This window comes from Cladophialophora immunda, assembly GCF_000835495.1.
Source record: "Cladophialophora immunda strain CBS 83496 unplaced genomic scaffold supercont1.7, whole genome shotgun sequence".
Classification (NCBI taxonomy): Eukaryota; Fungi; Ascomycota; class Eurotiomycetes; order Chaetothyriales; family Herpotrichiellaceae; genus Cladophialophora; species Cladophialophora immunda.
In genome coordinates, this window is record NW_015622547.1 from 3038728 (window position 1) to 3061761 (window position 23034).

At 53.4% G+C, this 23034-nt stretch overlaps 5 protein-coding genes across 5 annotated transcripts; 4 read left to right on the plus strand and 1 right to left on the minus strand.

The window, feature by feature from the left end:
* Positions 1-735: 735 nt before the first annotated feature.
* Positions 736-2869, plus strand: PV07_11774 (phosphoglucomutase). The gene is made up of 3 exons (XM_016399241.1): positions 736-969; positions 1029-1339; positions 1392-2869. The coding sequence occupies exons 1-3, from the start codon at positions 923-925 to the stop codon at positions 2699-2701; spliced, it is 1668 nt and encodes a 555-aa protein (XP_016243803.1). The 5' UTR covers positions 736-922; the 3' UTR covers positions 2702-2869.
* A 5064-nt stretch (positions 2870-7933) lies between these two features.
* Positions 7934-9950, minus strand: PV07_11775 (uncharacterized protein). The gene has a single exon (XM_016399242.1). The coding sequence runs from the start codon at positions 9587-9589 to the stop codon at positions 8108-8110; it is 1482 nt and encodes a 493-aa protein (XP_016243804.1). The 5' UTR covers positions 9590-9950; the 3' UTR covers positions 7934-8107.
* A 193-nt stretch (positions 9951-10143) lies between these two features.
* PV07_11776 (uncharacterized protein) lies at positions 10144-12262 on the plus strand. The gene has a single exon (XM_016399243.1). The coding sequence runs from the start codon at positions 10813-10815 to the stop codon at positions 12109-12111; it is 1299 nt and encodes a 432-aa protein (XP_016243805.1). The 5' UTR covers positions 10144-10812; the 3' UTR covers positions 12112-12262.
* Positions 12263-16374: 4112 nt separating this feature from the next.
* On the plus strand, positions 16375-18857 carry PV07_11777 (uncharacterized protein). The gene is made up of 2 exons (XM_016399244.1): positions 16375-17432; positions 17489-18857. Exons 1-2 carry the CDS (start codon positions 16844-16846, stop codon positions 18142-18144), a joined length of 1245 nt encoding a protein of 414 aa, XP_016243806.1. The 5' UTR covers positions 16375-16843; the 3' UTR covers positions 18145-18857.
* A 651-nt stretch (positions 18858-19508) lies between these two features.
* On the plus strand, positions 19509-22889 carry PV07_11778 (uncharacterized protein). The gene has a single exon (XM_016399245.1). The coding sequence runs from the start codon at positions 21268-21270 to the stop codon at positions 21739-21741; it is 474 nt and encodes a 157-aa protein (XP_016243807.1). The 5' UTR covers positions 19509-21267; the 3' UTR covers positions 21742-22889.
* The last annotated feature ends 145 nt before the right edge of the window (positions 22890-23034 follow it).

The following is a 23034-nucleotide window of genomic DNA, read 5'->3' on the forward strand; positions in this document are numbered from 1 at the left end:
CCTTCACGTTCAACTTAGGTGTTATATACCTGCTTAACTTTGCTGTCTGACCGGTAAACGTGCCGTGACTTTGTGCAGCCATGTCTTCGTTGCATGCCAAAGCACCGTACACTGAGCAACCTGACATCAGTATGACATGGAATTTTATGTGCCCTTTTTTTATTTCACTTCCATAAAAAGAGTGCATTTCGCCCAAAGGTACGTACACAACATGTCGGAACCGAATTCCCAAAGGCTCGTGAAGTCTATATGCCCAACTATTTTGATATCCGTCGCAGGATGCAGAGCAATGCGAGCTCGTCTTTTCAGCGTCTCGATTCTTGAACATATGTGCAAATGGAGTGCTTATAAGCCTGGCAAACAGATCTGAGACATGCTGTCGAAGGGCCCAAAAGATGATCCTCATTATTTCCATACTCTATCGGGTCTTGGTGGATGAGACCTATCGAATGTTGCCGCATATCGTAGCGCCTCCTCTATTCTGCTCACGATATCCATGAACCACTCATCTCCCTGTCACTTAGCTTACCAAGCCGACCTTGACTGTTCACGATGCAGGGGATGGTACGAACTATACCAACACCAAATTCGAGAGTGGTGTGAGGATGTCGACCTGTGGCCTCAACCCGCCAATCAGAAGGCTCCGACCGACTGATCGGAGAAATGAGGCGATGACGTATCGCGTGCAAGGGTTTCGTTGACGCTCGTTTGCTATTGCCCCGCGATTAATTTCCTCGTGGCTTCATTTTCCAGGTGGCAGTTGAGGGGATCTTCAATCCAACAAAATTTCCCCCTCTGGCCAGCTTGTTGCATACTCAAGCTTGCTTCACAATTGCCTGTTGCTTCTTGTCGAGATATTCAGAGACCCGTTAAGCCATATCGTGTCTATTCAACCCTACAAACTGTTAAGCGTATCACAACCATGGCCAGCGTGAAAGAAGTCCAGTTTAAATCCTTCACCGACCAGAAGTAAGCTGCCAGACGAACCCCCTCTGTGGCAAACTGTCTTCTCACTCCTTGGTCTGCAGGCCTGGTACGTCAGGACTTCGTAAGAAGGTCACCGTCTTCCAACAACCCCATTACAGCGAATCCTTCATCACCTCGATCCTCCTGTCCATTCCCGAAGGCGCAGAAGGCGCCTTTCTTGTCATCGGCGGCGATGGCCGATACTGGAATCCTGAAGTGGTCCAACTGATTGCGAAGATTGGTGCTGCATACGGTGTCAAGAAGCTCCTGATCGGTCAGAATGGCATCCTGAGTACTCCAGCTGCCAGCCATGTCATTCGTATCAGAAAGGCCACGGGCGGTATTCTTCTCACTGCCAGTCACAACCCAGGCGGTACGTCAAGAGGCGTCGAGCATTGCCAAACCCATATCTGACAATGCCGCAGGTCCCAAAGCAGACTTTGGCATGAAGTACAACCTCTCGAACGGTGCCCCAGCCCCAGAATCGGTGACAAACAAGATCTTCGAGAAGTCAAAATCCCTTACCTCATACAAAATTGCAGACATTCCGGAGCTGGACCTGTCAACAATTGGCACCAAGAAGTATGGGGATCTCGAAGTCGAAATCGTTGACTCTGTGGCAGACTACATGGCCATGCTGAAGGACATTTTCGACTTTGACCTCATCCGGTCCTTCTTCAAGTCCCAGCCCGACTTTAAAGTTCTCTTTGATGGTCTATCCGGTGTCACTGGCCCATACGGTGTCGCCATATTTCAAGGAGAGCTCGGCTTGGGACCGGAAAGCACTCAGAATTGCCAACCAAGCCCCGACTTTAACGGCGGCCACCCAGATCCGAACCTGACGTACGCCCATTCTTTGGTAGAAAGAGTTGACAGGGAGGGCATCCACTTTGGCGCTGCTTCGGATGGAGATGGCGACAGAAACATGATTTATGGCAAGAATGCTTTCGTCTCACCCGGTGACTCCTTGGCTATTATTGCCCACTATGCCCAGAAGTACATCCCTTATTTCAAGAAGCAGGGTGTCTACGGTCTAGCAAGATCCTTCCCCACCTCTGCAGCGCTTGACCTTGTGGCCAAGAAGCAGAAGTTAAGCATCTATGTCGTGCCCACGGGATGGAAGTTTTTCTGCGCACTCTTCGATACCAACAAGATGTCGATCTGCGGTGAAGAGTCCTTTGGCACTGGCTCGAACCACATCCGAGAAAAGGACGGTTTATGGGCCATCACTGCGTGGCTCAACATCATTGCCGGAGTGGGGAAAGAGACTGGCAAGTTCCCGTCTATTGCTGAGATCCAAAAGGAGTTCTGGCACGAGTATGGCCGCGTGTATTTCACCCGATACGACTACGAGAATGTGAGCAGTGACGGAGCCAATGACATGGTCAAGTATCTCAAAGAAAAGATTGCAAAATCCGACACTGTCGGTTCAGAACTCCAAGGCCGCAAGATCCTGGAAGCCGACGACTTCTCATACACAGATCTCGACGGCTCGGTGTCGAAAAATCAAGGTATCTATTTCATATTCAACGACGGCACAAGGGTCGTTGTTAGATTGTCGGGTACAGGCAGCAGCGGTGCTACCATCCGCCTCTATGTCGAGAAACTCGAGGAGGACAAGAGCAAGCTTGGTGAGGACACGCAGACATATCTCAAGGGTTCGGTCGGGCTTGCCATTGAGCTCTTGCAGCTTCAGAAATTCATTGGCAGAACCGAGCCAGATGTCAAGACCTAGATCATTTGCTATCGACATGAGGCAGTGATTTGCACACGCCGTCACATCATAGAAGATATCGGGTAGAGGAATTACGTGCAAAAACAGTTGTCATCACCGACAGCGATGGCTCTTAAATGTCGAAGTAGTAGTCAATCATTGCAAATAGATCACAGCCGTCCGCGAACATTTCTTTGTGATTCTCCGAAGTCCAGCATTTGTAATATAAGTTTTTGGCGTCAAGGCGTGATATAGCTTCGCCCCCTATAAAAACTCAACAGGTCGCTGTTGGTCTGTTCCGATGGATGATGTGGCGGTCAGTCATGCACTTTGTGTGTCACTGAGCTACCACGCCCAAGGAACCCTTGGGACAGCCGCAAGGAATATTGGATGTGGTCTGGCAGGACACAACGATCTTATGGCTGTTCCTGTATCGAGGCACGCTGCCCTGGAAAGCACAATGATTGCTCAAATATATGCCAATTAGCAAGCCTCTCTCACTCAGGCGCTGTTCTAGCTCCACCAATTCTGTTCCTCCTCTTTCTGGGATGCTTGCTCCTTATCACCATCTGTAGAGGCTGAGAGATCGTTCGGAAGCAGGCACGGATTGCTGCATGGAACCAAGACACCGCCATGCTGTTTCGGAGAGGGTGACACAGCGCTGGTGGTCCATCTCATCCCACCAAAGATTGTCCGACCGGAAGCAACGTGGCTTGACAAGCGGAGGGCAGGATAGAGCGGTCGGATTAAGTTGTGTGAGACCTTGCCGGCGATTGGTTCGATACAGCCTTGCTCCGAGTTTCAGAGCCATCAGGGCGATGCAATGTAGTCAGCTTTCTGCGTATCCTTCCAGAATCGGGTTGAAGAAGACTGTGCCACTCACCTCCAAATGACTCGCGGCGACTCGCATGTAGCTTTGCGAACAAAGTCCTGGCTCATGTGCATAGTCCCACGGCGACTATACTCTCAGATTGACTGCAGAAGCCACATAATATGCCCCCACCTGCACCACGGCAGCACAACATCTCTCCCACGCTGCACAACATGTCCATCGTTCTGGATAAAGAGATCAAACCCGTCGCCGAGCGTTTGTCATACAGGGAGTCCATCAGACGTCAAACAATGGCCTTCTTGGCGCTCTTCGGTGAATACATGGTCTGCACTGGGTACATCTAAATCTGCAATTTAAGAGGAAATGAAGGCCTCAGTCGACCTTTATCAAAATCGAACCCTCGAGAGATTTCGGCGCCATCTGACAACAGGTGCGGAAGCGAGATGGTTGGTATGGAAAGATTGACAAGAATGGCAGACGCTTCTCAAAGATATCTCTTCCAGGAACTTGACACCTCGTATATGAGCGTGGTTCTTGTCATCTGCTTCCTCATCTCAGGCCTTATTGACAGCGTGGCATTCAACACATGGAACTGTTTCGTCAACATGCAGACAGGTATATAGCCTCTGAGCCTTACCTCGAACAACTCTGGGGCAGCATCTTTGACGTCTCTCCTTAGGAAATACCGTCTTCGCCGCCCTTGGTCTCGGTGGCCAGCCGAAAGCCAGCCACAAGCAGCAATATTACAAGTCTCTGACGTCCATTGGGGCCTTCTGCCTGGGTGCGCTGTTCTTCAGTGCCCTGCATCGCTATCCTGCGGGAGCCAGCCAACAGTTATCGTCGCTGAGACGAGTGAATCTCATCATATCCTTCTTTGTCCAGACAGTATTCATTGTCATCGCCGCAAGCTTGGTCTCCACGAACGAGGTGTCAAACCAACCATTCGTTGCTGGCACTTTTTCATCGGGAAACGACGAGATCCCGCCGTCGATGATCAACTTCCTGGATCTGTGTCCGATAGCCCTGATCTCGTTCCAGGCAGCAGGGCAAGTCACTCTGTCGAGACTACTCTCCGTGGTTGAACTGCCGACAATAGTCCTGAGTGCCTTGTACCATGATGTCTGCGCGGACCTATACACCATCCGAGATTCGTGGAGGAAGAGCTCCAGTCTTTGGGAGTTCTTTGTTGTGAGCCAGAGAAAGCAAGAGAGACGAGCAGCTTGCATCGCCGCCCTTTTTCTCGGAGGCATTACCGGTGGCGAGATGTACAAGTCATCGGCTGGCATGGGGGGAGCGCTATGGCTTGCTGCAGGCTTGAAGTTCGGTGTCCTCATCGGATGGTTCTTCTGGAGGGGACAAAAGGTGGGAGAGGGTGGCGGCGAACAACTACCGCGATGAACGTGGAATCAAGACACCGAGCGAGGATGCCAGGACTCTACGTGTTGGGGAACCAGCCCAAGGACACTTTGCGATCGAGGGGAGACTGGGTTGAGGATTTGCAGCGCTGATCAACAAGGGCATGAAGACGTGGTCAAAACTTACATCCGCGTTTCTCTTTTTCCTTCTGGGTCCGCATCTCTCAGAAGGATATACTCGGCGACGACAGCGTGGCGTGGACGATACCATGTCAAGGAGACAGCGATCGCTTTCGCTACCAACAAGCAGCCACCATTTGCCCTCAAGCGACCATTGGCGAGTGCCCCTCCGCACATGGTTGGAGATGGAGTCACTTTCAGAGCTATGTCCAATTGCGTCGAAGGTGTCAGGAGAGGACTGGGGAAGCCGTTTGTTTCAAGGTAAGGCTCTCCTCCTTACTCTCGGTTATCTGTTACATTGGGGTGTCTCACCAGGAGAAACTTCCTTCAGAGTCCATGAAGAATAGGTCAAGCTTTCGCTAAGGTGCCCACGAATGCTTGAATACTTCAATTTCCACGCCCTTTATTGCTCATCGGTGAACACGCCACATTACCGAGCAACTTAGCATGATCTCCAGTTCATGGGGCCGTTAGACTGGTACCCAGATCCCAAACTTCGCGTCTACTTCTTCTATCCCTGTCCAGACAGCACTCAACCTTGCCCGACCTTACCCTTTACAAATCTATACGAACAGCATCCATGCAGCTGGTGGGCCACTCCACGACTTCAACTGATCCTCTCAATTCCATCTGTTAGTCGCCATAACCTCCTGCCTTAGGAGAATGCATTCTCTGATGCGCAGGACCGTGAACCTCGTCGCGGCGGTTTCAAGCATCGGCCGGGAGTATTTTCTGTGCGGCCTGATGCTCTTTATAATGGTTTGTGAAAGCTCTTTCGTTTCTCCCACCTCCAGCAAAGTTGTTTTCCGTTGCATCCATTCTTTCTTTTCCTTTTCCCCTCGGACCGAGTCCTTCCCTTACCCCAGGCTGGGCCTGTCACTCGTTATCTTTTCCCAGCAAGCCGCCACGCCACCACAAAACATCCTTTACCGTAAATCTAAAGCATGGCTGGCTGTTCGGTCGCCCTGGTGGCCTTTTCATTCCTTGCTGCGGTGACCCATGCAGCTCCTCGAGGGACTACTGTTTTCTTTGGCAACACTACCACCCCTGCAGTTGCAGCGTCGACCACGACCTCATCGGTTACGGTCAAAAATACAACGACGGCAGCAAATACTACAACCTTGGATCCCAATGCGGTCGATTGCCAACTGCAGCTTCCAGCAAATGCCCTCACAGCTGCGGGGCTTTCGAGTCCATGGCAGCTACTGGCTCCATGTTCTCAGTCTGTCGGTAGCCAACAAGCATTCGCTGAAGCTGCCGTTATCGACCCCTCTGGACAACTATCAGTCTACCATCCACTGATCATTGATCAAGGCAAAACGCCTCAAGTGGCTCCGGTTGTTCCTAGCATTGCCGCGGGATCGCAGGTGATCCTGTTTTTTGGCTTCAATGGTAACACGCTGACGCTTGTCGACGCAAATGGACAAGACAGCGACTCATCCCCGACGCTACAAAACTTGAAATGCGCCAATGGTCTTCCCGGCGCCCAAGGAGATGTGTTTGGTCAAGTCAGCTGGTGCAACACCGTGGCTTTCTGGGATGCTGCCAATGCTGCGGTGGCGGCTGGGAAGCTGACTGTTCCACCCTTGGGCACTGACAACAACGGCAATCAGTGTCTGTCGAGCCGTTCATTTGAGATTGTCGATCAGGACCAGTCTGACAATTTACCCACCAAGTATCTCCTCCTGGCCGATGGCAGTACCGTTCAGTTCACTGCTGCAAACGTCGCCAAATTTCCCACGGCCACCGAAATTGACAATGCTTCGGACGAGGCTCTGATTGCAGACTTTGTGGATCCGGTGATTGGTTGCACGCCTTTCAAGATCCCTAGCATCGACGACCCTGGTGCAATGGTCTCTTCCATGGCATCCCAAGAACTTCAAGCTCTACTTCAGCAGCAGGAGCCAATTGCCCTTGCTCCTCTCAACGACCCCGATTGTCTCCTCACTTCGAACGGCGAGATGAGCACTGCAAAGACCAACGCTTACCGTCTGGGTGTCAACATGCCACTTCTGGGCAATGGTGCCCAAACGGACAATGGCTCGCCAACAGACTACTGCAACAACCTGATTGCTATCCAGCCTCCATTCCTGGCCGGATTTCAGACCGCGCTAACAAACGCCCAGACTGCGGATCCTACAGTCGGCACGAATCTCTTCACCTTCCTGGCCAACCGGTTCCTTCAGTCTCTCACCAACCTCAACTGCCCCAACAAAAACGTCCCCGTCTCCTGCACGCTCGACGACAATGGTGTGGCGACCGCATGCAGCATCACCGTGACTGGCAGCACTGGGAACGGCACGACGATCAGCAAAGGAGCAGGCGGCAGCTCCGTCGGCTCGACGGCAACCGATCTCGCCCCGACCTCTGCTTTCACCATGACAGCCGTCCCCACGCACCATATCCACAGCCACGGCTTTGGCGGCAAAACCATAGCGTCGAATCCTCACACCTTTACCGGCACGGCAACTACAGTAGCTTCACCCACGACGTCTGTGGCTGCTGGTGCCGGAAACCCATCATCAGCACCCGTAGACCAAAACTTAGGAAACGGAGGGGCGACTATCTCGACGACGCCAACCGTCCCTGTTCAGGTTGGTGGTGGTGGTGGCGGCGACTCGACCTTGTCGACCTCCACCGCACCGCCGAATCTAGGCACAGGTGCGAGCGCGACTCTTCCGCCTCCCCTGACCCAGTTCACAACCGTGCCCACGTCGGCGGTGGCGGCGGCAGTGTGCTCGAGTACAGCAACGGCGAGCCTACAGCACTGTTGGTCTTTGGCAGGGTGGCAATTGTGCAAACTTGCCTGAGGAACAACCCTGCAAAATGCATGTGCAACTCTGCTCCTCCAAGCAAACTGAAAATCGGACAGCAAGGTCAAAGCGTCGAGCATTGTGTATGATTATTGATTGTAGTGATGCAGCTTCTCTCGGCCTTTTTGGGTCATGCTTCTTCGAACCCTATGTATTTATATATACTATCTGACCGGTCGAGGAAAAAGTACTCCTGTTACAGGACAGGTGTGTGTGCTAATAATGTCCCTTGATCCAATTCATTTTTTTAAGCGTCCGAGGGACTCTTAAACAGCCGCCCACCCTTCCACACATGCGTGATATTCTCCGGCTTTTTGAACAAGTCCATATCCTTCAAAGGGTTCGCGCCCAAGGCGATCAGATCGGCATCGTACCCGACTTCGATCCTGCCACTCTTGGGCGCCATGCCCAGGGCGCCGAGCACTTCGGGCCCCATGGCCGTCGCGGCTTCAATGGCCTCCAGGGGCTCCATGCCGCCATCGCTGACCGCGTAGGCGAGTTCACCCCCACTCTGACCGTGCGCCAGCGGGTGCGTCGCGGGCGCGCTGATGCCCAGGTCGGTGCCCAAGGCGATCTTGACGCCGGACTTGACGGCCAGGCGGTACGCGGCGCGGTGGTGCCGCGCCGTCTCCAGCATCTTGCGGTACGACTCGGGCGACATGAGCTCCGGGTGGTCCACGCCGACCTTCACAATCGTCCGCGTCGGCACGTACACGGCCCCTTGCTTCTTTATGAGCTCGACGCATTCCTCGTCCATGTACGTCCCGTGCTCGATGCTGTGGACACCCGCGCGTAACGCGGCCATGATCCCGTCCTTGCCGTGGCAGTGTGCGCCCACGACCCGCCCCGCACGCTGGGCCTCTTCCACAATCACCTTCAACTCGTCGAGCGAGAATTGTTGGCGCAGCGGGTCGTCGGCTATGCTCAGCACGCCGCCACTCGCGAACACCTTGATGCACGTGGCGCCTCGGCGGACCAGGAGCCGCACGGCGCGTCGACACTCGTCAACCCCGTCGGCGATAATCATCGGTCCCGTACCCGGGGCGAGCGCGTTCGCCTGGGTGTCCCTCACTCCAAAGAGGGAGGTGACAAAGCCCCAGGGCAGGTCAAACACGTCCCCGTGGCCCGCGGTCTGGGATATCGCGGCGCCCGACGAGTAGATGTTTGGCCCGACGAGCGTGCCTTCTTCGATCGCCTTGGAGACTTCGAGACCGTAGCCGGCCAGCTCGCGCACCGAGGTGAACCCGCTCATCAGGATGTCATGCACATTCCGGGCAATCCTGGCGCCGGCCAGAGCCGTCGACTGCGTGGCGATCTCGAAGAAGTTGAACGTCTTGCTGCCCAGCAGATGGATGTGACAGTCCCACAGCCCAGGCATCAGGACTGGGACGGTCGTAGTCGGAAGGTTTTTGAATGGTGGGGGCACCGACGCCGTGGGTTGGATCGAGGTTATCGTCCCGTCTTGAAGGATGACCGACATGTTGTGCTGGGGCTTGCCACGTCCAGGAATGAGGAGCGAGGTGTTGATTAAGTGTGTTGTTCCGGTGGCTGTGAGTGGCGGCGGTATGGAACCATGGCCGGAGGTGGGATGTGATGGGGGTCCTGGCAGTTCTTCGCCTGTCCCGCTCGAGGCGCCATTGTTTGCATGACCGCTGGTTTGTGATAAAGTGGGAGCGGCAGCGGGTTGAGGAATCCAAGTTGTCCCAGGTATTGGCTTGCGGCGAGTCATGATGCTCGGAAGCCTGGGGGGAGAGAACGTCCGTCGCTTGTATTCAAACTCGGATGTGACTGCAAATGTGTATGACTGTCATGCAAATTTGCCAGTCAAGCTGCCTGACTCCAGATCAAGTCTTCCTCTTCGTACAAATGGCCGGTGCGTTTGATCTCACCGCCGTCGCCCAAGTGCCACGGCAACCAATCTAACGTATTGAAACGTCGACGAGACAACAATGGCAGGCGTGCAAACGTAGAGGATACGCTGGCTCACGTTCATGAGATGGTGTAGGGTCAATAGCTTTTTCAATGGTCGCTAAGCATTCAGTTCTGGAGTGTATGTGGTCCAAGCACAAGAGCTTGGTCGTCGAGGTGGCGTTGAATCCAATGAGATGAGATAAGCTCGGATTGGGACTAGCCTGTAAATTAGTCAGATGTTAAGTAATTGTGTTCGCTAGGCAGACCGTCATTGGCTGTGCCGCTGGATCGTTATTCCGTTCCGTTGTCACCAACAATGCTCCTGTCTCTCGGTGTTCAAAATGCCTGTTCGGATTGACAGTATTTATGAAGAGAGATATCACATCAATCCCACGTCTCAAAAGCTGACTGACTGACCCACTGCATACAAACACCAATGTACGAAGCAGAAATACATCAGCGCTGCCTGCCCCCGTCTCACCCTACCTCCGGCACATTCTGGCACATCGCATGACTAAAAACGCCTCCTCTTACTGAGTTCATCAACGTTTTGATGCATTCGAGGTTCAGATCTGCTGGATCCATTCGAGGGAAGCAGTGGAGGCCGTACTCCTACTAGTTCTGGGACGTTGTCATTGATGGACGAAATTTGAATACCGAGCCTTATGGCAAATACGAAAGTCGGTTAGGATGAGATCTTCTATACGAGTCACGGTTAGTCCTGCTTCCATCTCTAACCAAATATAGCTGTGTCACCACAACAGCCTGTCCGGCTATACAACGCTACGATTTGAACAACTCAGTCACCGAGGCAGCAGGGCAGCTTCGGCATGACTATATCTCCGTGTCCGCTTCGTTCGCAAGGCGGAGGCTGCACGACGTTTCTAACCGGTCCAATGTCGCTGTCTCTGGTCCTATTGCATGATGGGAATGTCAGGGACCTCTCCACCGATTGAGAGGCCGATTCCTATATAAAAAGCAGGTAGGCTTCGAAATGGAGAACGATCCAGGTCAGGAAAATATCTTCACGGAAATTCCATCATGCGTCGCATACTTGATTCATTTACTTATGCGCTTCTGTTCAGTCTTTCAACAGCTCTTCCAGCTACATCACCTGCGATTGCTGCTCGGAGCGGTCTGGTCGCCTCGTTTCCGCTGCCTCCTTCACAAGATTCGTTCTACACTGCTCCTACTGGCTATGAGTCCGCTGCACCGGGAACCATCTTGCGGTTGCGCGAAGCAGTTGGCAATCTGACGTCGATTTACAATGCCAGTTCAGCCGCATACAATATCCTCTATCGCACCACCGATGCACAATATCAGCCAGCATGGGCAGTCACGACTTTGTTTGTGCCTTCTCACCCCAGCAGCGATGCCCTCCTGTCTTACCAAATTCCCTACAACACTGCCGACGTCGACCACAGTCCCAGTTATGTGCTTGGGTCCGAATTAGCCACAGGTCTAATTCTTTCGGATATCAACTCTGCACTCAACCATGGTTGGTTCGTCAATGTACCTGATTTCGAAGGCCCCTCGGCGTCATTTGGATCAGGAGTTGCAGAAGGCCATGCCACGCTTGACTCGGTTCGCGCTGTACTGTCTGCAGGGTTTGGTCTCTCTTCCGATGCACGATATGCTATGTGGGGTTACTCGGGAGGATCAATCGCCAGTGAATGGGCTGCAGAACTTCAGGTTCAATATGCTCCAGAACTCAACTTCAGCGGTGTTGCACTGGGTGGTCTGGTCCCGAACGGAACAACCATCCTACACACCATCGATGGGACGCCAGCAGCAGGATTGATCCCTTCGTTTCTCATCGGCGTAATGAAACAATACCCGGCGGCGTACCATTACTTGGTCAGCAATCTGAAAGCCTCTGGACCTTACAACGCGACGGGCTTCTTGGCAGTTCAAAACATGTCGTATCTAGAGGCAGCAGTCGCCTTCATGAACCAGAGCGTCCTGAATGACTACTTTATCAACGGCACTTCTTTGATCCAGCAGCCTATAATCCAGAGGGTCTTCGACGTTGACGGGCTGATGGGCTATCATGGTGTCCCGCAGATGCCAACGTTCATGTACAAGGCGACGCACGACGAGTACAGCCCCGTGGGTGACACCGACTCGCTCGTGGCAAGATACTGCAACGCTGGCGCAAATATCTTGTATCAGAGGAACAGAGCAGGCAACCACCTGGACGAAGAAACAAATGGAGATGCACGGGCATTCGACTGGTTGAATGCAGCATTGAATGGGACGCTCATGATGCAACGAGGATGCACGATTCAGAATGTGACAGTCGACATCAGCTCGCACGCGCCATTTACCCTTCCGCCTTGATTGCTGACAGTGTTTCTATCAAGCAGAATACCATTCCACATTGAAATGATATCATGCTTCAATATTTTCTGGTCCAAGTATTTTACTGCTCCATTCGCATTACTAACTGGGAGGGAGAGTGAAGGGTAAGCCATCTCAAGCTATAGCGCAGTGCCGCCACTCAGTCGAGCAGGAGAAGGGAAGGAAAGATACGGGCGGCAATAATGGTGGGTGTCTTGAGACTTTGGCACCGTGGATGCGGACGTGGATGCGAACGACGGAAGTATTGAGTATAGGCTCTCACAACTTCTGCATCAGATTCATGTTTGCTCTCCCTGAGGGGCTCTTCAGATGGAATCTGCCCCTGGTCAACAGTCTGCGAGACATTGTCTTCCCACATCAAACACTTCCCGTACGCAGGCCACCGGACATTCGGTAACCTTCCGTCTCAACTCAAGGGGCTTCGACAAAAGGAGTATCCTCGCTGGAGTTCGAAACAATTGAGCTGTGGACCTGAAAATCGAAAGGATACCAGACACCCGAACATCAGCGCCAGCACTTTCCGCTACGGTCTTGCGGGTCACAAATGATGTACAAGAACGGCAGTCGAATGCCTTTGTTGCTTGGACATCGTCGATAGAGTGGCAACTATTACTTTGCAGCAATGGTCTTGTCCGGCGCGGCGACGGAGGTCCTCTTCGAGGCGTTGGTCGGGACCGTCGATCCTACGGGCGCATCCGATCCCGGGCCTGAAAAAACATTGCCGCAAGCCCTACGAGTATGAAGCCAATGTTGACACTCACCCGGAAAGAATTCTTCGGGGTCATCAAGGGGCCTGTAACGTGAGACGTCACCAGAGCAAACCGCCTGCGTCTCCAGACACTTTGTCATGCCCAATGCTTGCCGTCAGCGGGGAAAGGCAAAACTCGAATTTTGTTGAGAAGCCAATGCAGGGTGCTTTTCGGCGAGGGCAGGTGGCTGAGGGGGTCTCTTGCGGTCTCGACTTCTCATTCTCGTGCGTTTACAGAGTGTGGCAAAATCTGGACAGTGCTCCATGCACGCAGCTGGCCATTGGAGCTGGGATTGACTTCCACATTGTCAAGGGTGATGCTGATCGACGAGTATGCCGGTAAATCTCTCTTTTTGAGACGATGTTGAGCACCTTTCTGGACACTTCGATCGATGGCCGGCAGATGGCCTTGGGAGGCGTCGACGACGATCGTCCTGGTCCTGGATCACACAACAACGGGATGTCTCAATTCAGAGCATCCCCGCCTAAAGTTGCAGGGGCAACGGAGGCGGGCATCGATCATGGGGAAGTATCGCCATCAGACTTTGCAGGCAAACATATCCGTAAACACAATGCGATGGATCGGGAGCCGCCGGGGCGAGCGCAGTCTTGGCAATGGCGGTAACGTGACATTATCGGACTAGGGAGAAATATGTGAACAGACTAGGAAATTTCTACGGGCGAGCATAGACGCCTTAGCGCACTCCTTGCCTCTCGCCACTTCGCCCGCTTCATCGCGGCATCGGGGTGGCTTCTTTCTCTCACGTAAATCTGGTCCAAGCAGAAATTTCAACAGGCACACAGGCCAGTGCTACCAGACTCGACACTCGCCACGTCCGGATGGGGTCTAGCCACCTCGTGATCACTTCTTGAAGGAAGCACGCAACTGCGACAACATTCTCGTGGTAGACTCCAGGCCCAAGTATGTCACTCAAAGCTGTCACTGGTTTCTGTGGCCCGAGCGCAGCTCCTCCCTTGCCACCCTCAACGTTGACTCGTCAGGCAACGTGGCTCGATATCTGTCAAACCAGTCAGCACCAAAGTCACCCTCACCGAACCCAAGGGGGGCACTGCTGCCTCACAAAAAGGCGCTTGCCGACGTACCATGTATTCTCATACGTAATCTTGTGTCACCAGGGACTAAAGGATTGTTTGACACATTCGATGCAAAGCTCGTATCACCACCAGTCAGCGTTCGCGCCCAACCCTATCCCGGTCAATCAATGCCTCAGGTGCAAAAGCTAGGACCCCTCGCCTGTGGGCTGGTCGAAGTTTGCCAGCCCAATATCCATGCGAACAAGAACTTGGAAGGACGGTTATCAATGGCGATCCTGAGACACGCGAACGACCCTCCCAAAGCAAGCGTTCCACATCCTCCCCTCTCGAACAATTTCGGTAAGGCTAAGTGTGGAGATGATGGTCTACTCTCCATCTGCGCTATTGGCTCTCGCCTCTACTCCTGATCTTCCATGTTCATTCTTTCGAAAGAGGGGACTGATGGTCACATGGACCCGTTGAAAGCGGACCTTCTCCCCCCCATTCACAGTCACCCATCTGTAAATTGTGTTGCGGATCACTGTCCCCTCTGCCATTTAAGAATGGTGTAGGAGAACAATTGGGTCTGCCGAACCACTAGCAATACGTGGCGAATCAGAAAGTGTCAGATAACAATAAGTTGCAAGCCACACCAAAGTCGGCTGCCGACAATTCCGCCGAGGCTGGCACTGCAGCGTGACCCAAGGCGCAGAGGCAAATTTGGTTCAGGTGCGAAGGGGGGCCACTACTGGAAGCCTGGACTCTGCTAGAGGCCATTATTTTCAGCCCGCGCACTCGACGAGTTAGCTCTGGCTGGTGTTGAGCCAGGGCGTTCCCGTGCTCTCGATCTCGACAGTCTCACCACGCTACAACTCTCTTCACTCGCAGAGTTGGTGGCTGAGAACAGACTCCCGCCATTGTTTACCAGGTAGGGGTCCCCCTATCTCTGGGACAAGTGTGCAGCAAAGCCCTCAAGGGCGAAGGAGAATAGTGGGCTCGAAAGTTAGGTGGTGAAGGCAGGCTACGTAGCGCTGACCAGCATGCGGCCCTCGCCAGAGATAGTAATCTCCATCATGAGAGAGAAAGAGAGAGCCTTGTGTCCGGCGTAGGCGACAGACCCCAGGGTGTGCCCGCCGCCCGGACGAGTTGCAAATCTCAGACTGCTGCTGGGGCAATTGGGCAGGAATGAGGGAACAGCATTGCATGATGCTTCTGCCGCTATTCCAGCACACCCCCTTCGTGCTGGGGCTGGCTGGGGCTGGCTGGGGCAGGCCGATGGTGATTGGGTGCTCCAAGTGATTGGGAGCAAGGGATTGCAGTTTGAGCAAGTTCGGACCGTCAGAGTGCGGTTAGTGCTGGAGGGAGGCAGGGCCAGAGTCCCAGTGTCCAGCATGACGACCTGCGTACTTTGCAGACCGACCAGGCCGCCGTCCTGTGCCCTGCCATTTTCAGAGTGTGGCTACTGAACCCGCCATCTGCCATCTGGCACCCAGGCCCCCTCCTTGCTTGAAACACGAGCGAATGGCGAAGGCGGCCTGCCCAGCCCAGGACTAGCCTTTCCACCACTGCCAGGCGCGAGGCGCAAAAAGCAACAAACGATTCAAGCATCTCACCGACCAGGCCACTCCCCGACCTGCCGATGGGCGATCAAATTTTTTCATGGTTCCTCGTCTCATGTCCGATGCCGTCTGTGCTGGCGCCAGGAGGACCCAATCGCCATCACCCATGGCCCCTCCAATGGTGTCAATCACTCCGTCTCCTTCTGAGCAAGCTTGCCCAGATGAAGCAGACACAGCAGACGGCATGGGGAGTGTGTGTCTGGTCGTGGCGTCACAAGTGAAATTTCTCAAGGGAAGCCATTGGTGCCAATTCCAGACATGTCAACACCCGGAAACAGGCGGGCGGCGAATTTGGGAATGGCAACCCAAGCACTTTGCCGGCCAGCAGCCCAAAACAACTGTGCTTCCGGCATGACCATGTCGAATTTCGCCTTCTCCCCTCAGGTGGTGGGAACCCAACCCTGCAGGCACCCCCAAAAATGCAGCGCTGGTGATTGGGATGCTGGGCTGTTCTCGTCAAGGACCACAACTACTGGTCGATATGCTAGCGCTGGCGCTCGGTCTCGCAAGGAACGCTGATCTGTGGTCGGTGGTGACAAGAAATGCGCCCAGCCACCTGGTGATCCGCTCATCGCCCACTTTTCCACCGACAAGAGCATGCAACCCACTCTGCCCGTGTCTCCTGCCAGACGGTGCCCGCCTCGTCTTGCTTCCTCTGGCCGGCCTAAACCAAAACCACTCATGGGAAGCTCGTCATCCAGCGTTCCCAGCGTCAGACTACAGCCCAGGGTTTGCGAACTTTGACGCATCGATGTGGGCCCTCTCCCTTCCTGGCGTTCTATTCGCAGCATCTTCTGACCAGGTTCTGACGGCTTTTTTGCCCCACTGGCAAGGGTGGCATGAGTGTCGAGGGTCCGTGCGTCGACGCTTGCCATGTTCGCCATGCTCGTAATGGCTCTCTTCGAGTACAACGTCCGTCATACCTAAAAGGACATAATATTGCCTCTATACCTCGATACACCTACTCGCATCAACACCAGCACCACCTCAAAACCATCCGACATCCCATCTTGGACCTCTCACCCTTCCTCCTATATCTTTTACATCTGCTCTCGACTGTGTACCACTTTTGTATCCTCATACCTTCTGGTCTTTCCTTTACTGCTCGACATCCAAGCCGATCGCCGCCTACCATAATCCATTGGACCTGCCTACCATATCCAGGGACTGGCCACTATTTTCTGTTCATTTCCTCAAAACAAGTCTCTGGAACTCTTCTGGACCCATGTTTTGAACTGTTCTTTTTGGTCTTGTTCGACTCCCTCCTTTTCCTAGATCAAGTACTCCGTACTTTTGGGCCCTCCCAATAATGCTATTGACGCCACCATCGTCCCCTCAACTCGCGACTTGCCTTGCACCAGAGGACCGATTGGGGTGTGTTTTAGCCGGCCGACTCGAACTGGTCTCTATCCTAGGAATTGGCGCTTATGGAGTGGTCTACCAGGCCATCGACAGACTCACAAACATCCCCTATGCCGTGAAGGCCCTTCCCAAAGTTGGATTGGATCCCAGACAACGACGTTTCCAACGGCGCGAGATTGCCCTCCACCACCAAGCCAGCCAACATCCCAATGTTGTGTCCCTCCTTCGCATCTTGGAGAGCCCGGACTGCACCTTCGTGGTGATTGAGTTCTGCCCCGAAGGCGACCTATTCTCCAACATCACCGAACATGGCCGATTCGTGGGCGACGACCAACTGGCCAAGCATGCTTTCTTGCAAATTTTGGATGCCGTCCAATACTGCCATTCCATCGGGATCTACCACAGGGACCTGAAGCCTGAGAACATCTTGGTGACGAACCATGGCCACACTGTCAAACTCGCCGACTTTGGGCTCGCCACCACGGATTCCATCACGTCCGACTTCGGGTGTGGGTCCACATTCTACATGTCCCCAGGTATGTTTTTTTTTTCCCCGACTCCCACACGAGACAACATATACTGATGCTTGCAGAATGTCAACAAGCGCCAACACGACCATATGCCCGCTATGCGGCCGCACCCAACGACGTCTGGAGCCTCGGCGTTATCCTCGTGAACCTGACCTGTGGTCGCAATCCCTGGAAGAAGGCCTCTCCTGATGATTCCACATTCCGTGCCTTCTTGAAGGATCCCAAATTCCTCAGCTCGATCTTGCCAATCTCTCCCGAACTGAACATGATCTTGAGACGCATCTTCGAGTGTGACCCACACAAGAGGATTACCCTCCAGGAGCTCCGCGAGTTGATTCTCAACTGTCCCAGGCTGACGACCAATTCATACAACACTCTTCCCCCGTCGCCTCCCGCGTCTCCCTACGACTACGTGGATCCAATGGATTGTGCCAACATGGCTCTCCCGCCCTCTCCACCCGCATCCCCATCTCCTCAACAACACTTCCAACCCCAACCCTCGGAGTGGTCTTTGTTTGAACCTGCCTCCAAGCAGAGTTCGTCTTGTTCTTCGCTTTCCACGGATTCTGGATACGAATCCGAGGCTCCGTTCCATGATGCTGGTCAACGTCTACAACCTACTGTCTTCAACTTCTACGGCAACGTTATTCCACTGAACGAGCACGAAAAGCCTTATTATCCGCAACCGAACTTTGTTCCCTCGGTTGCCGCGTTTTAATTTCCCGAAAATGTTTTACATACGTTGTGCAGCAACCTGGTCGACGCTGTAACGAGTTAACGGTGTTACGATTGGAGCTTTCATCCCCTTTTGGATACCCAGGCGGTCAGTTTTACGATACCACTTTTACAACAAAAAACTTGTTTTCCGGATTGGACTGGATTTTTCGGGAAAAGCCACGAGGCGCTGCAGTTTTACAGGACAAAGTCAGCGTATTTGTCGGCGTCTTTTACTAGACCGCGGATTCTCTTTGTGTGTGTTTGTGTGTGTGTGTGCGCGCGCGCGTGTGTTGGAGACTGTTCAAGCGTTGAGAGTTACCGGATAAGAGAAAAACTTAAGGGGAAGGCGCGTTTGGAAGAGTTTTAGTCGCTGTGTCTCTCAACCCAAGTGCTGGCGCGAGACGACCTGTTGGGACATGGGGAGGGTTTTTGTCATTACTGTTCCCGAGGACTGCCTTTGCAACTCCTTACGAAAAGGATATATCCTAGGACGATCGTTCAACCCTGCTATGGCCACTATGAATCCGAGGATTTCACACAAACATGAGTTCCATGGGACGCTTCATCCTGTCAGGATGACCCTGGGCTTCCAGTCTTTCGCATTCTTGTGTCCATGGGCCAGGGCTTGAATGACTTTCTGTAAATAGCTTTGCACCGACTAAGAACAAATATCGAAAAGGATGGCTTCAGACCAGGCGCCGTTTTGAGATTCTATGCAACTTTCCACTTCTGCGTGTAGGATAGACCTCGCTGTCGCCCTGCAAATAATCACGTGATGCCAGCACGTGGGCGCAGGCGACCTTTCCGGATACTCTGTAGCATCGAAGTGGCAAAGAAGGGGAATTCGTCTTCCTTCCAACCTTCTCTCTCCCTCCCGCATTCTCGCCCACCAATCCATCCTCTATCACATCCTCCCATCTCCGATCAGTGACAATATCTCCCACCAACCATTCAGCTGGGAGTGGCTTGTGCCCGCCCTCTCCCGCGGTTCTATTCCTGACGACATTGTTTTTGCCATCCAGCGCAGGCCGCAAGGCAGCTTTCGCCCCGACTGTGCCGCTGGGGTGCTCACTAATGCAAGCCCCTTCTGTTCCAGCCTTCGTCTTTGACAGCGCATGCGTCAGCCTCTCGGCTCTGCCAGGATGCATTGGCTGCCTTACTCCTCCTCCCTGCCCCGCTTTGTCGGTCCTTCTCTGACTTTCTTTCGCAGAATCCTCGCCCACCTGCCGTCGTGCGGTTGGTCAGATGGGGACAACTCTCAAGTTTTTGCCACCGACTACTGCAAGGTGGGCGGCACCTTCACCTGCGTCGGCAATCCAGATGACTCTTGGTGTCCTCTCCTCCTACGAATGACCGATTAGGATTTCTGAGTCTCTGGCTCCATGGTGGGCGATGGATCCCGTCCATCCATTATCTGGAGAAGGATATCCATGTCCGCAGTGAGGGCGAAACACACCAGATTGGCATGAGACTAACCCAAGGATATCGGAGAAATAGCCCCTCCATTCTGGGCACGCGCTGGACACCACCGAACCCTACCGCTAAGAATAAAACCACCCATCAGAGTCCGACCTGTCCCTCCATCAGCGACGACTTATGCAGGAGCTTTGACGCTTGCTGCACTCCAGCGATCGACCTTTGGAACTTTGAGGGCAATGACAGGCCCCTCCCGGCATGTCAGGCGTAGTCCCTAGGACACTCGTGAGTTGATTTCAGTCCTGGCTTGTTTGCACGGATACTTTCGAGAACCAAAGACGACTCCTGCAGCATTAATGCGAATGATCATTGGACCAAAGCGGAGAAGAGAGGGGCAGCATGGAGACACCAGTACCAGCTCCCCGAGACTGATTGACAAGTGCCCACGAGGGTCGATAGGCCCTCTCAATCACAGCCCAGAACCCCTCCCCCTATCCCGTCTCGACAGGTTGGGCATTGTGTCACCGATAACCATTCTGACCGTGCTCAGCTCTACGTCAGCCCATGGTTGTGCGACGGCAGAAGGTGCCCCTCAGGATAATCCATGATGTTTCGAACAAGAAAAAAAAAACTGGGGCTACTCGATTCCCTCAGGAGGGTTGCCGAAGTCACAATGTACCTCCTACTTGGATGCTGACCATCTCAATGCAATCTGTCGCTGAAATCAGCAGACAAACGAGAAGCCCGAGACTTGTGCCAGTCGTAAGTCGCGTACCTGGACCTGGGGAGGATAATGGAGTCCAGGCGAACCGGCATGACCGAGAAAAGCCGCAAGGGATGTACGACTATGGCTATGAGTTGGGTACACTTTGTTGGTTGACACCGCCACCAAGCGATGCTCGAGTCATGCGCCATAACGGGCCATTATTCAGCCAGTGCCTTTTTGCGAGGACTTTGTCCTCTCGGACAACTGCAAACTGAGCTTCCTGTGCTGGAAAGGTCCAGTTTCTCGAATATCTCCATGGACTCTGGGAGTATCTTTTGGGATTTGGCTTTCGTCCAATTGAGAAAGCATATTCTTCCGAAGCGAGCCGTGCTACAGATGCTTCCAACCCAAAAGCTCCGCCTTGCACGTACAACCATCATTCCTTCAACCTGTATATGGTATAGATCGCTCGAACTTTCCTCCCAATCATACCTCTTTGCGATCCGAAATGACTGGCAAAAACTTTTCTAATGACAACGTTCGCCTTTAGAGCGGCAATCCACGTTCACCTTTCCCCCAAGCTTGTCAGGGCGACTAGATCACGAGGAACAATGACTGGGCTGGCGACAGTCTGCGTACCAGGAGGATACCAGGCTGGCATCTTGACGGTTCTGCATTCAGTCGTCTGAGGCGTCCTGAACGAGGAGACGGTGCTGCCAGACTTCATCACTCGGTCTTAGAAGCTCGACACTCCTAGACGACTATGCCAGTGCCCAGATTGAAGTGTCCATATGGCATGGTTGCGAAGCCTCGACAACGTCTATTGCCGCTATTATGGTCTACCTCCCCAATCGCCTGTCATTTGAAAACCCAATGGTCCATTATCCATGTCAGCCTCTCTGCGGTTGGTTGAAGACAAGGTCAAGTCATCCCATACACAGCTAGGTCCGTTCCTGATAGCTGAAAGGAAAGGCGGTTGAGTTGCTTTCAAATCTTGTTGTCATGTTCCTGGCCTTGATTCCAGTCATCATCGATTCAGCGAAGGATGATTGTCCCTCCAATCAAGCCGCGACTGGTAAAATGGTCCGCTCCTGCCCGGACGGGTTTCCGCGAATGGTCTCCAGAACAGCGGAGCACCAGACAAACTCTCACTCATCTGCTCGGGTTTCTGTGCCAACTGGGTCTGGATGCTTGGGAATACGACGCGCCTGCAAGGCAGACCCAAGCCAATTGGCAACACCATACCGTACCACACCATACCGCTCAGGCATCAAACTACTAGGGCCGAAGCCCAACCACCTGTTGAGCCACGAAGCAAAGCCTCATCCAACTAGTGACTGGCACATGGCAAAAATGCCGCATACAAAATCCGGCATGGGCTTGTCTGGGCAGGATGGGTTGATTCCCCCTGAGGCCTGCATGGCTATTCAACCAGTAAGAACAGGTTCTCCTGCTTGGGTCGCCTTGTTTCGGTGACGCGCTGCCTCCCATGATCAAGCAGAATGGACGTCTCCATGGGCATTGCTGCAAAGGTCCAGACTCTCGCCGGTGCATCTGCTGCCGAGTGTGTTGCACCGTGCTTCGTGGTTGTTGTTTAGTCCCCACCTCACAGTCGCTGACAGGAAACGATGGCATGCGAACACTTCTCGGACAATTCTCGTCGAGGAAGTTTGAGAATGACATGTTGAAAGACCACGTTTTGAGCGGTGGGCGTCACATGACTCAACCACTGGCCCAGACACGGTCGTTGCCGTGGTCGTCAGTCCTCATGCTGCTATAGAAAGGCAAGATTGGGACCATGCACGGACATTGTTGCAGATGAAGTTTCAAGGAGACGAGAGCATCTCACTCACTTGGTCTGAGAAATACAGGTCACGCCGCCACGTTTCCAAGGTATGTTTCTCACTCTGGCCGGAGAACTGTGTTCGATAGGCAGGAGAGGAAGAATCGGTTGTTGCTCTCACGCATTGGTCAAGTTGCAATGCCTGGAAGCCTCCCTGTGTCGAAGTCGAATCCCAACGGGACAAAACATGGATGCACAATTTGTCGTGCGAAGCAAGAGACGCGTTCACACAATCGGCAGCAGCTTCAGAGTTCTGGCAATGTGGTCAGCAGTGAGGTGTGCCCCGATAGAGCCCTCAAAAGCTGCGGAGTTCGTGCGTGGAGGCAGATGCATGATACAGGCCTGGGTGAAAACAGCGTCTGCCTCGTTCGAGAAAGGCTGAGTGGTCACCGGCGAGCGAGCCAGCTTGCCAGAAACGCATTCGACAGGACTCCAGTTACTCTAACGGCTTTTCTAGTCGCAGCCTTGTCGATCACTTGATTTGGTGTGTTTTTTTTTAACTTATTCCCACTTCTATTTACTTTGACTTCATCTTGCGTTGGACCGTGGATCTGGGGAACTTGCTCAGATGCTGACCAGGCATCAATGCTTCTCGGAAAGAGCCATTTGTGCCACTCCAAGGTGGATTCCTTGAGACGACGTCACTATAGAGAAAGGGTCAGACATGTTCCCATTCTTGCCTCCAGCCTCAGCACTGTTCCGGCTGAGCTGAGAGGCAGTCAAAGTCGTCAGTCAGCCACACCATCAGATAATTGACGTCGAGGTCGCGGCGTGTGTTGATGTACTACTCCGTACAAGATGGACGCCACATGTGGTCCATGCACGTGCGAACTGCGCCTCAAACTCTGTCGCAAGCAGTGGCTTAACCGGGTCTAGCGGCGCCTTGTATCCAAACGAACGGTGCCTGAGTCGATATTAATGGATGC

What these genes read in the sequence shown, in the direction of transcription:
- PV07_11774 (XM_016399241.1), top strand. Translation starts at nt 923, where the DNA reads ATGGCCAGCGTGAAAGAAGTCCAGTTTAAATCCTTCACCGACCAGAA. An exon ending in AAATCCTTCACCGACCAGAA is followed by an intron (nt 970 to 1,028) that starts GTAAGCTGCCAG and finishes CTTGGTCTGCAG; the next exon opens with GCCTGGTACGTCAGGACTTC. An exon ending in TGCCAGTCACAACCCAGGCG is followed by an intron (nt 1,340 to 1,391) that starts GTACGTCAAGAG and finishes ACAATGCCGCAG; the next exon opens with GTCCCAAAGCAGACTTTGGC.
- PV07_11775 (XM_016399242.1), bottom strand. Translation starts at nt 9,589, where the DNA reads ATGACTCGCCGCAAGCCAATACCTGGGACAACTTGGATTCCTCAACCC.
- PV07_11776 (XM_016399243.1), top strand. Translation starts at nt 10,813, where the DNA reads ATGCGTCGCATACTTGATTCATTTACTTATGCGCTTCTGTTCAGTCTT.
- PV07_11777 (XM_016399244.1), top strand. Translation starts at nt 16,844, where the DNA reads ATGCTATTGACGCCACCATCGTCCCCTCAACTCGCGACTTGCCTTGCA. An exon ending in CACATTCTACATGTCCCCAG is followed by an intron (nt 17,433 to 17,488) that starts GTATGTTTTTTT and finishes TGATGCTTGCAG; the next exon opens with AATGTCAACAAGCGCCAACA.
- PV07_11778 (XM_016399245.1), top strand. Translation starts at nt 21,268, where the DNA reads ATGTTCCTGGCCTTGATTCCAGTCATCATCGATTCAGCGAAGGATGAT.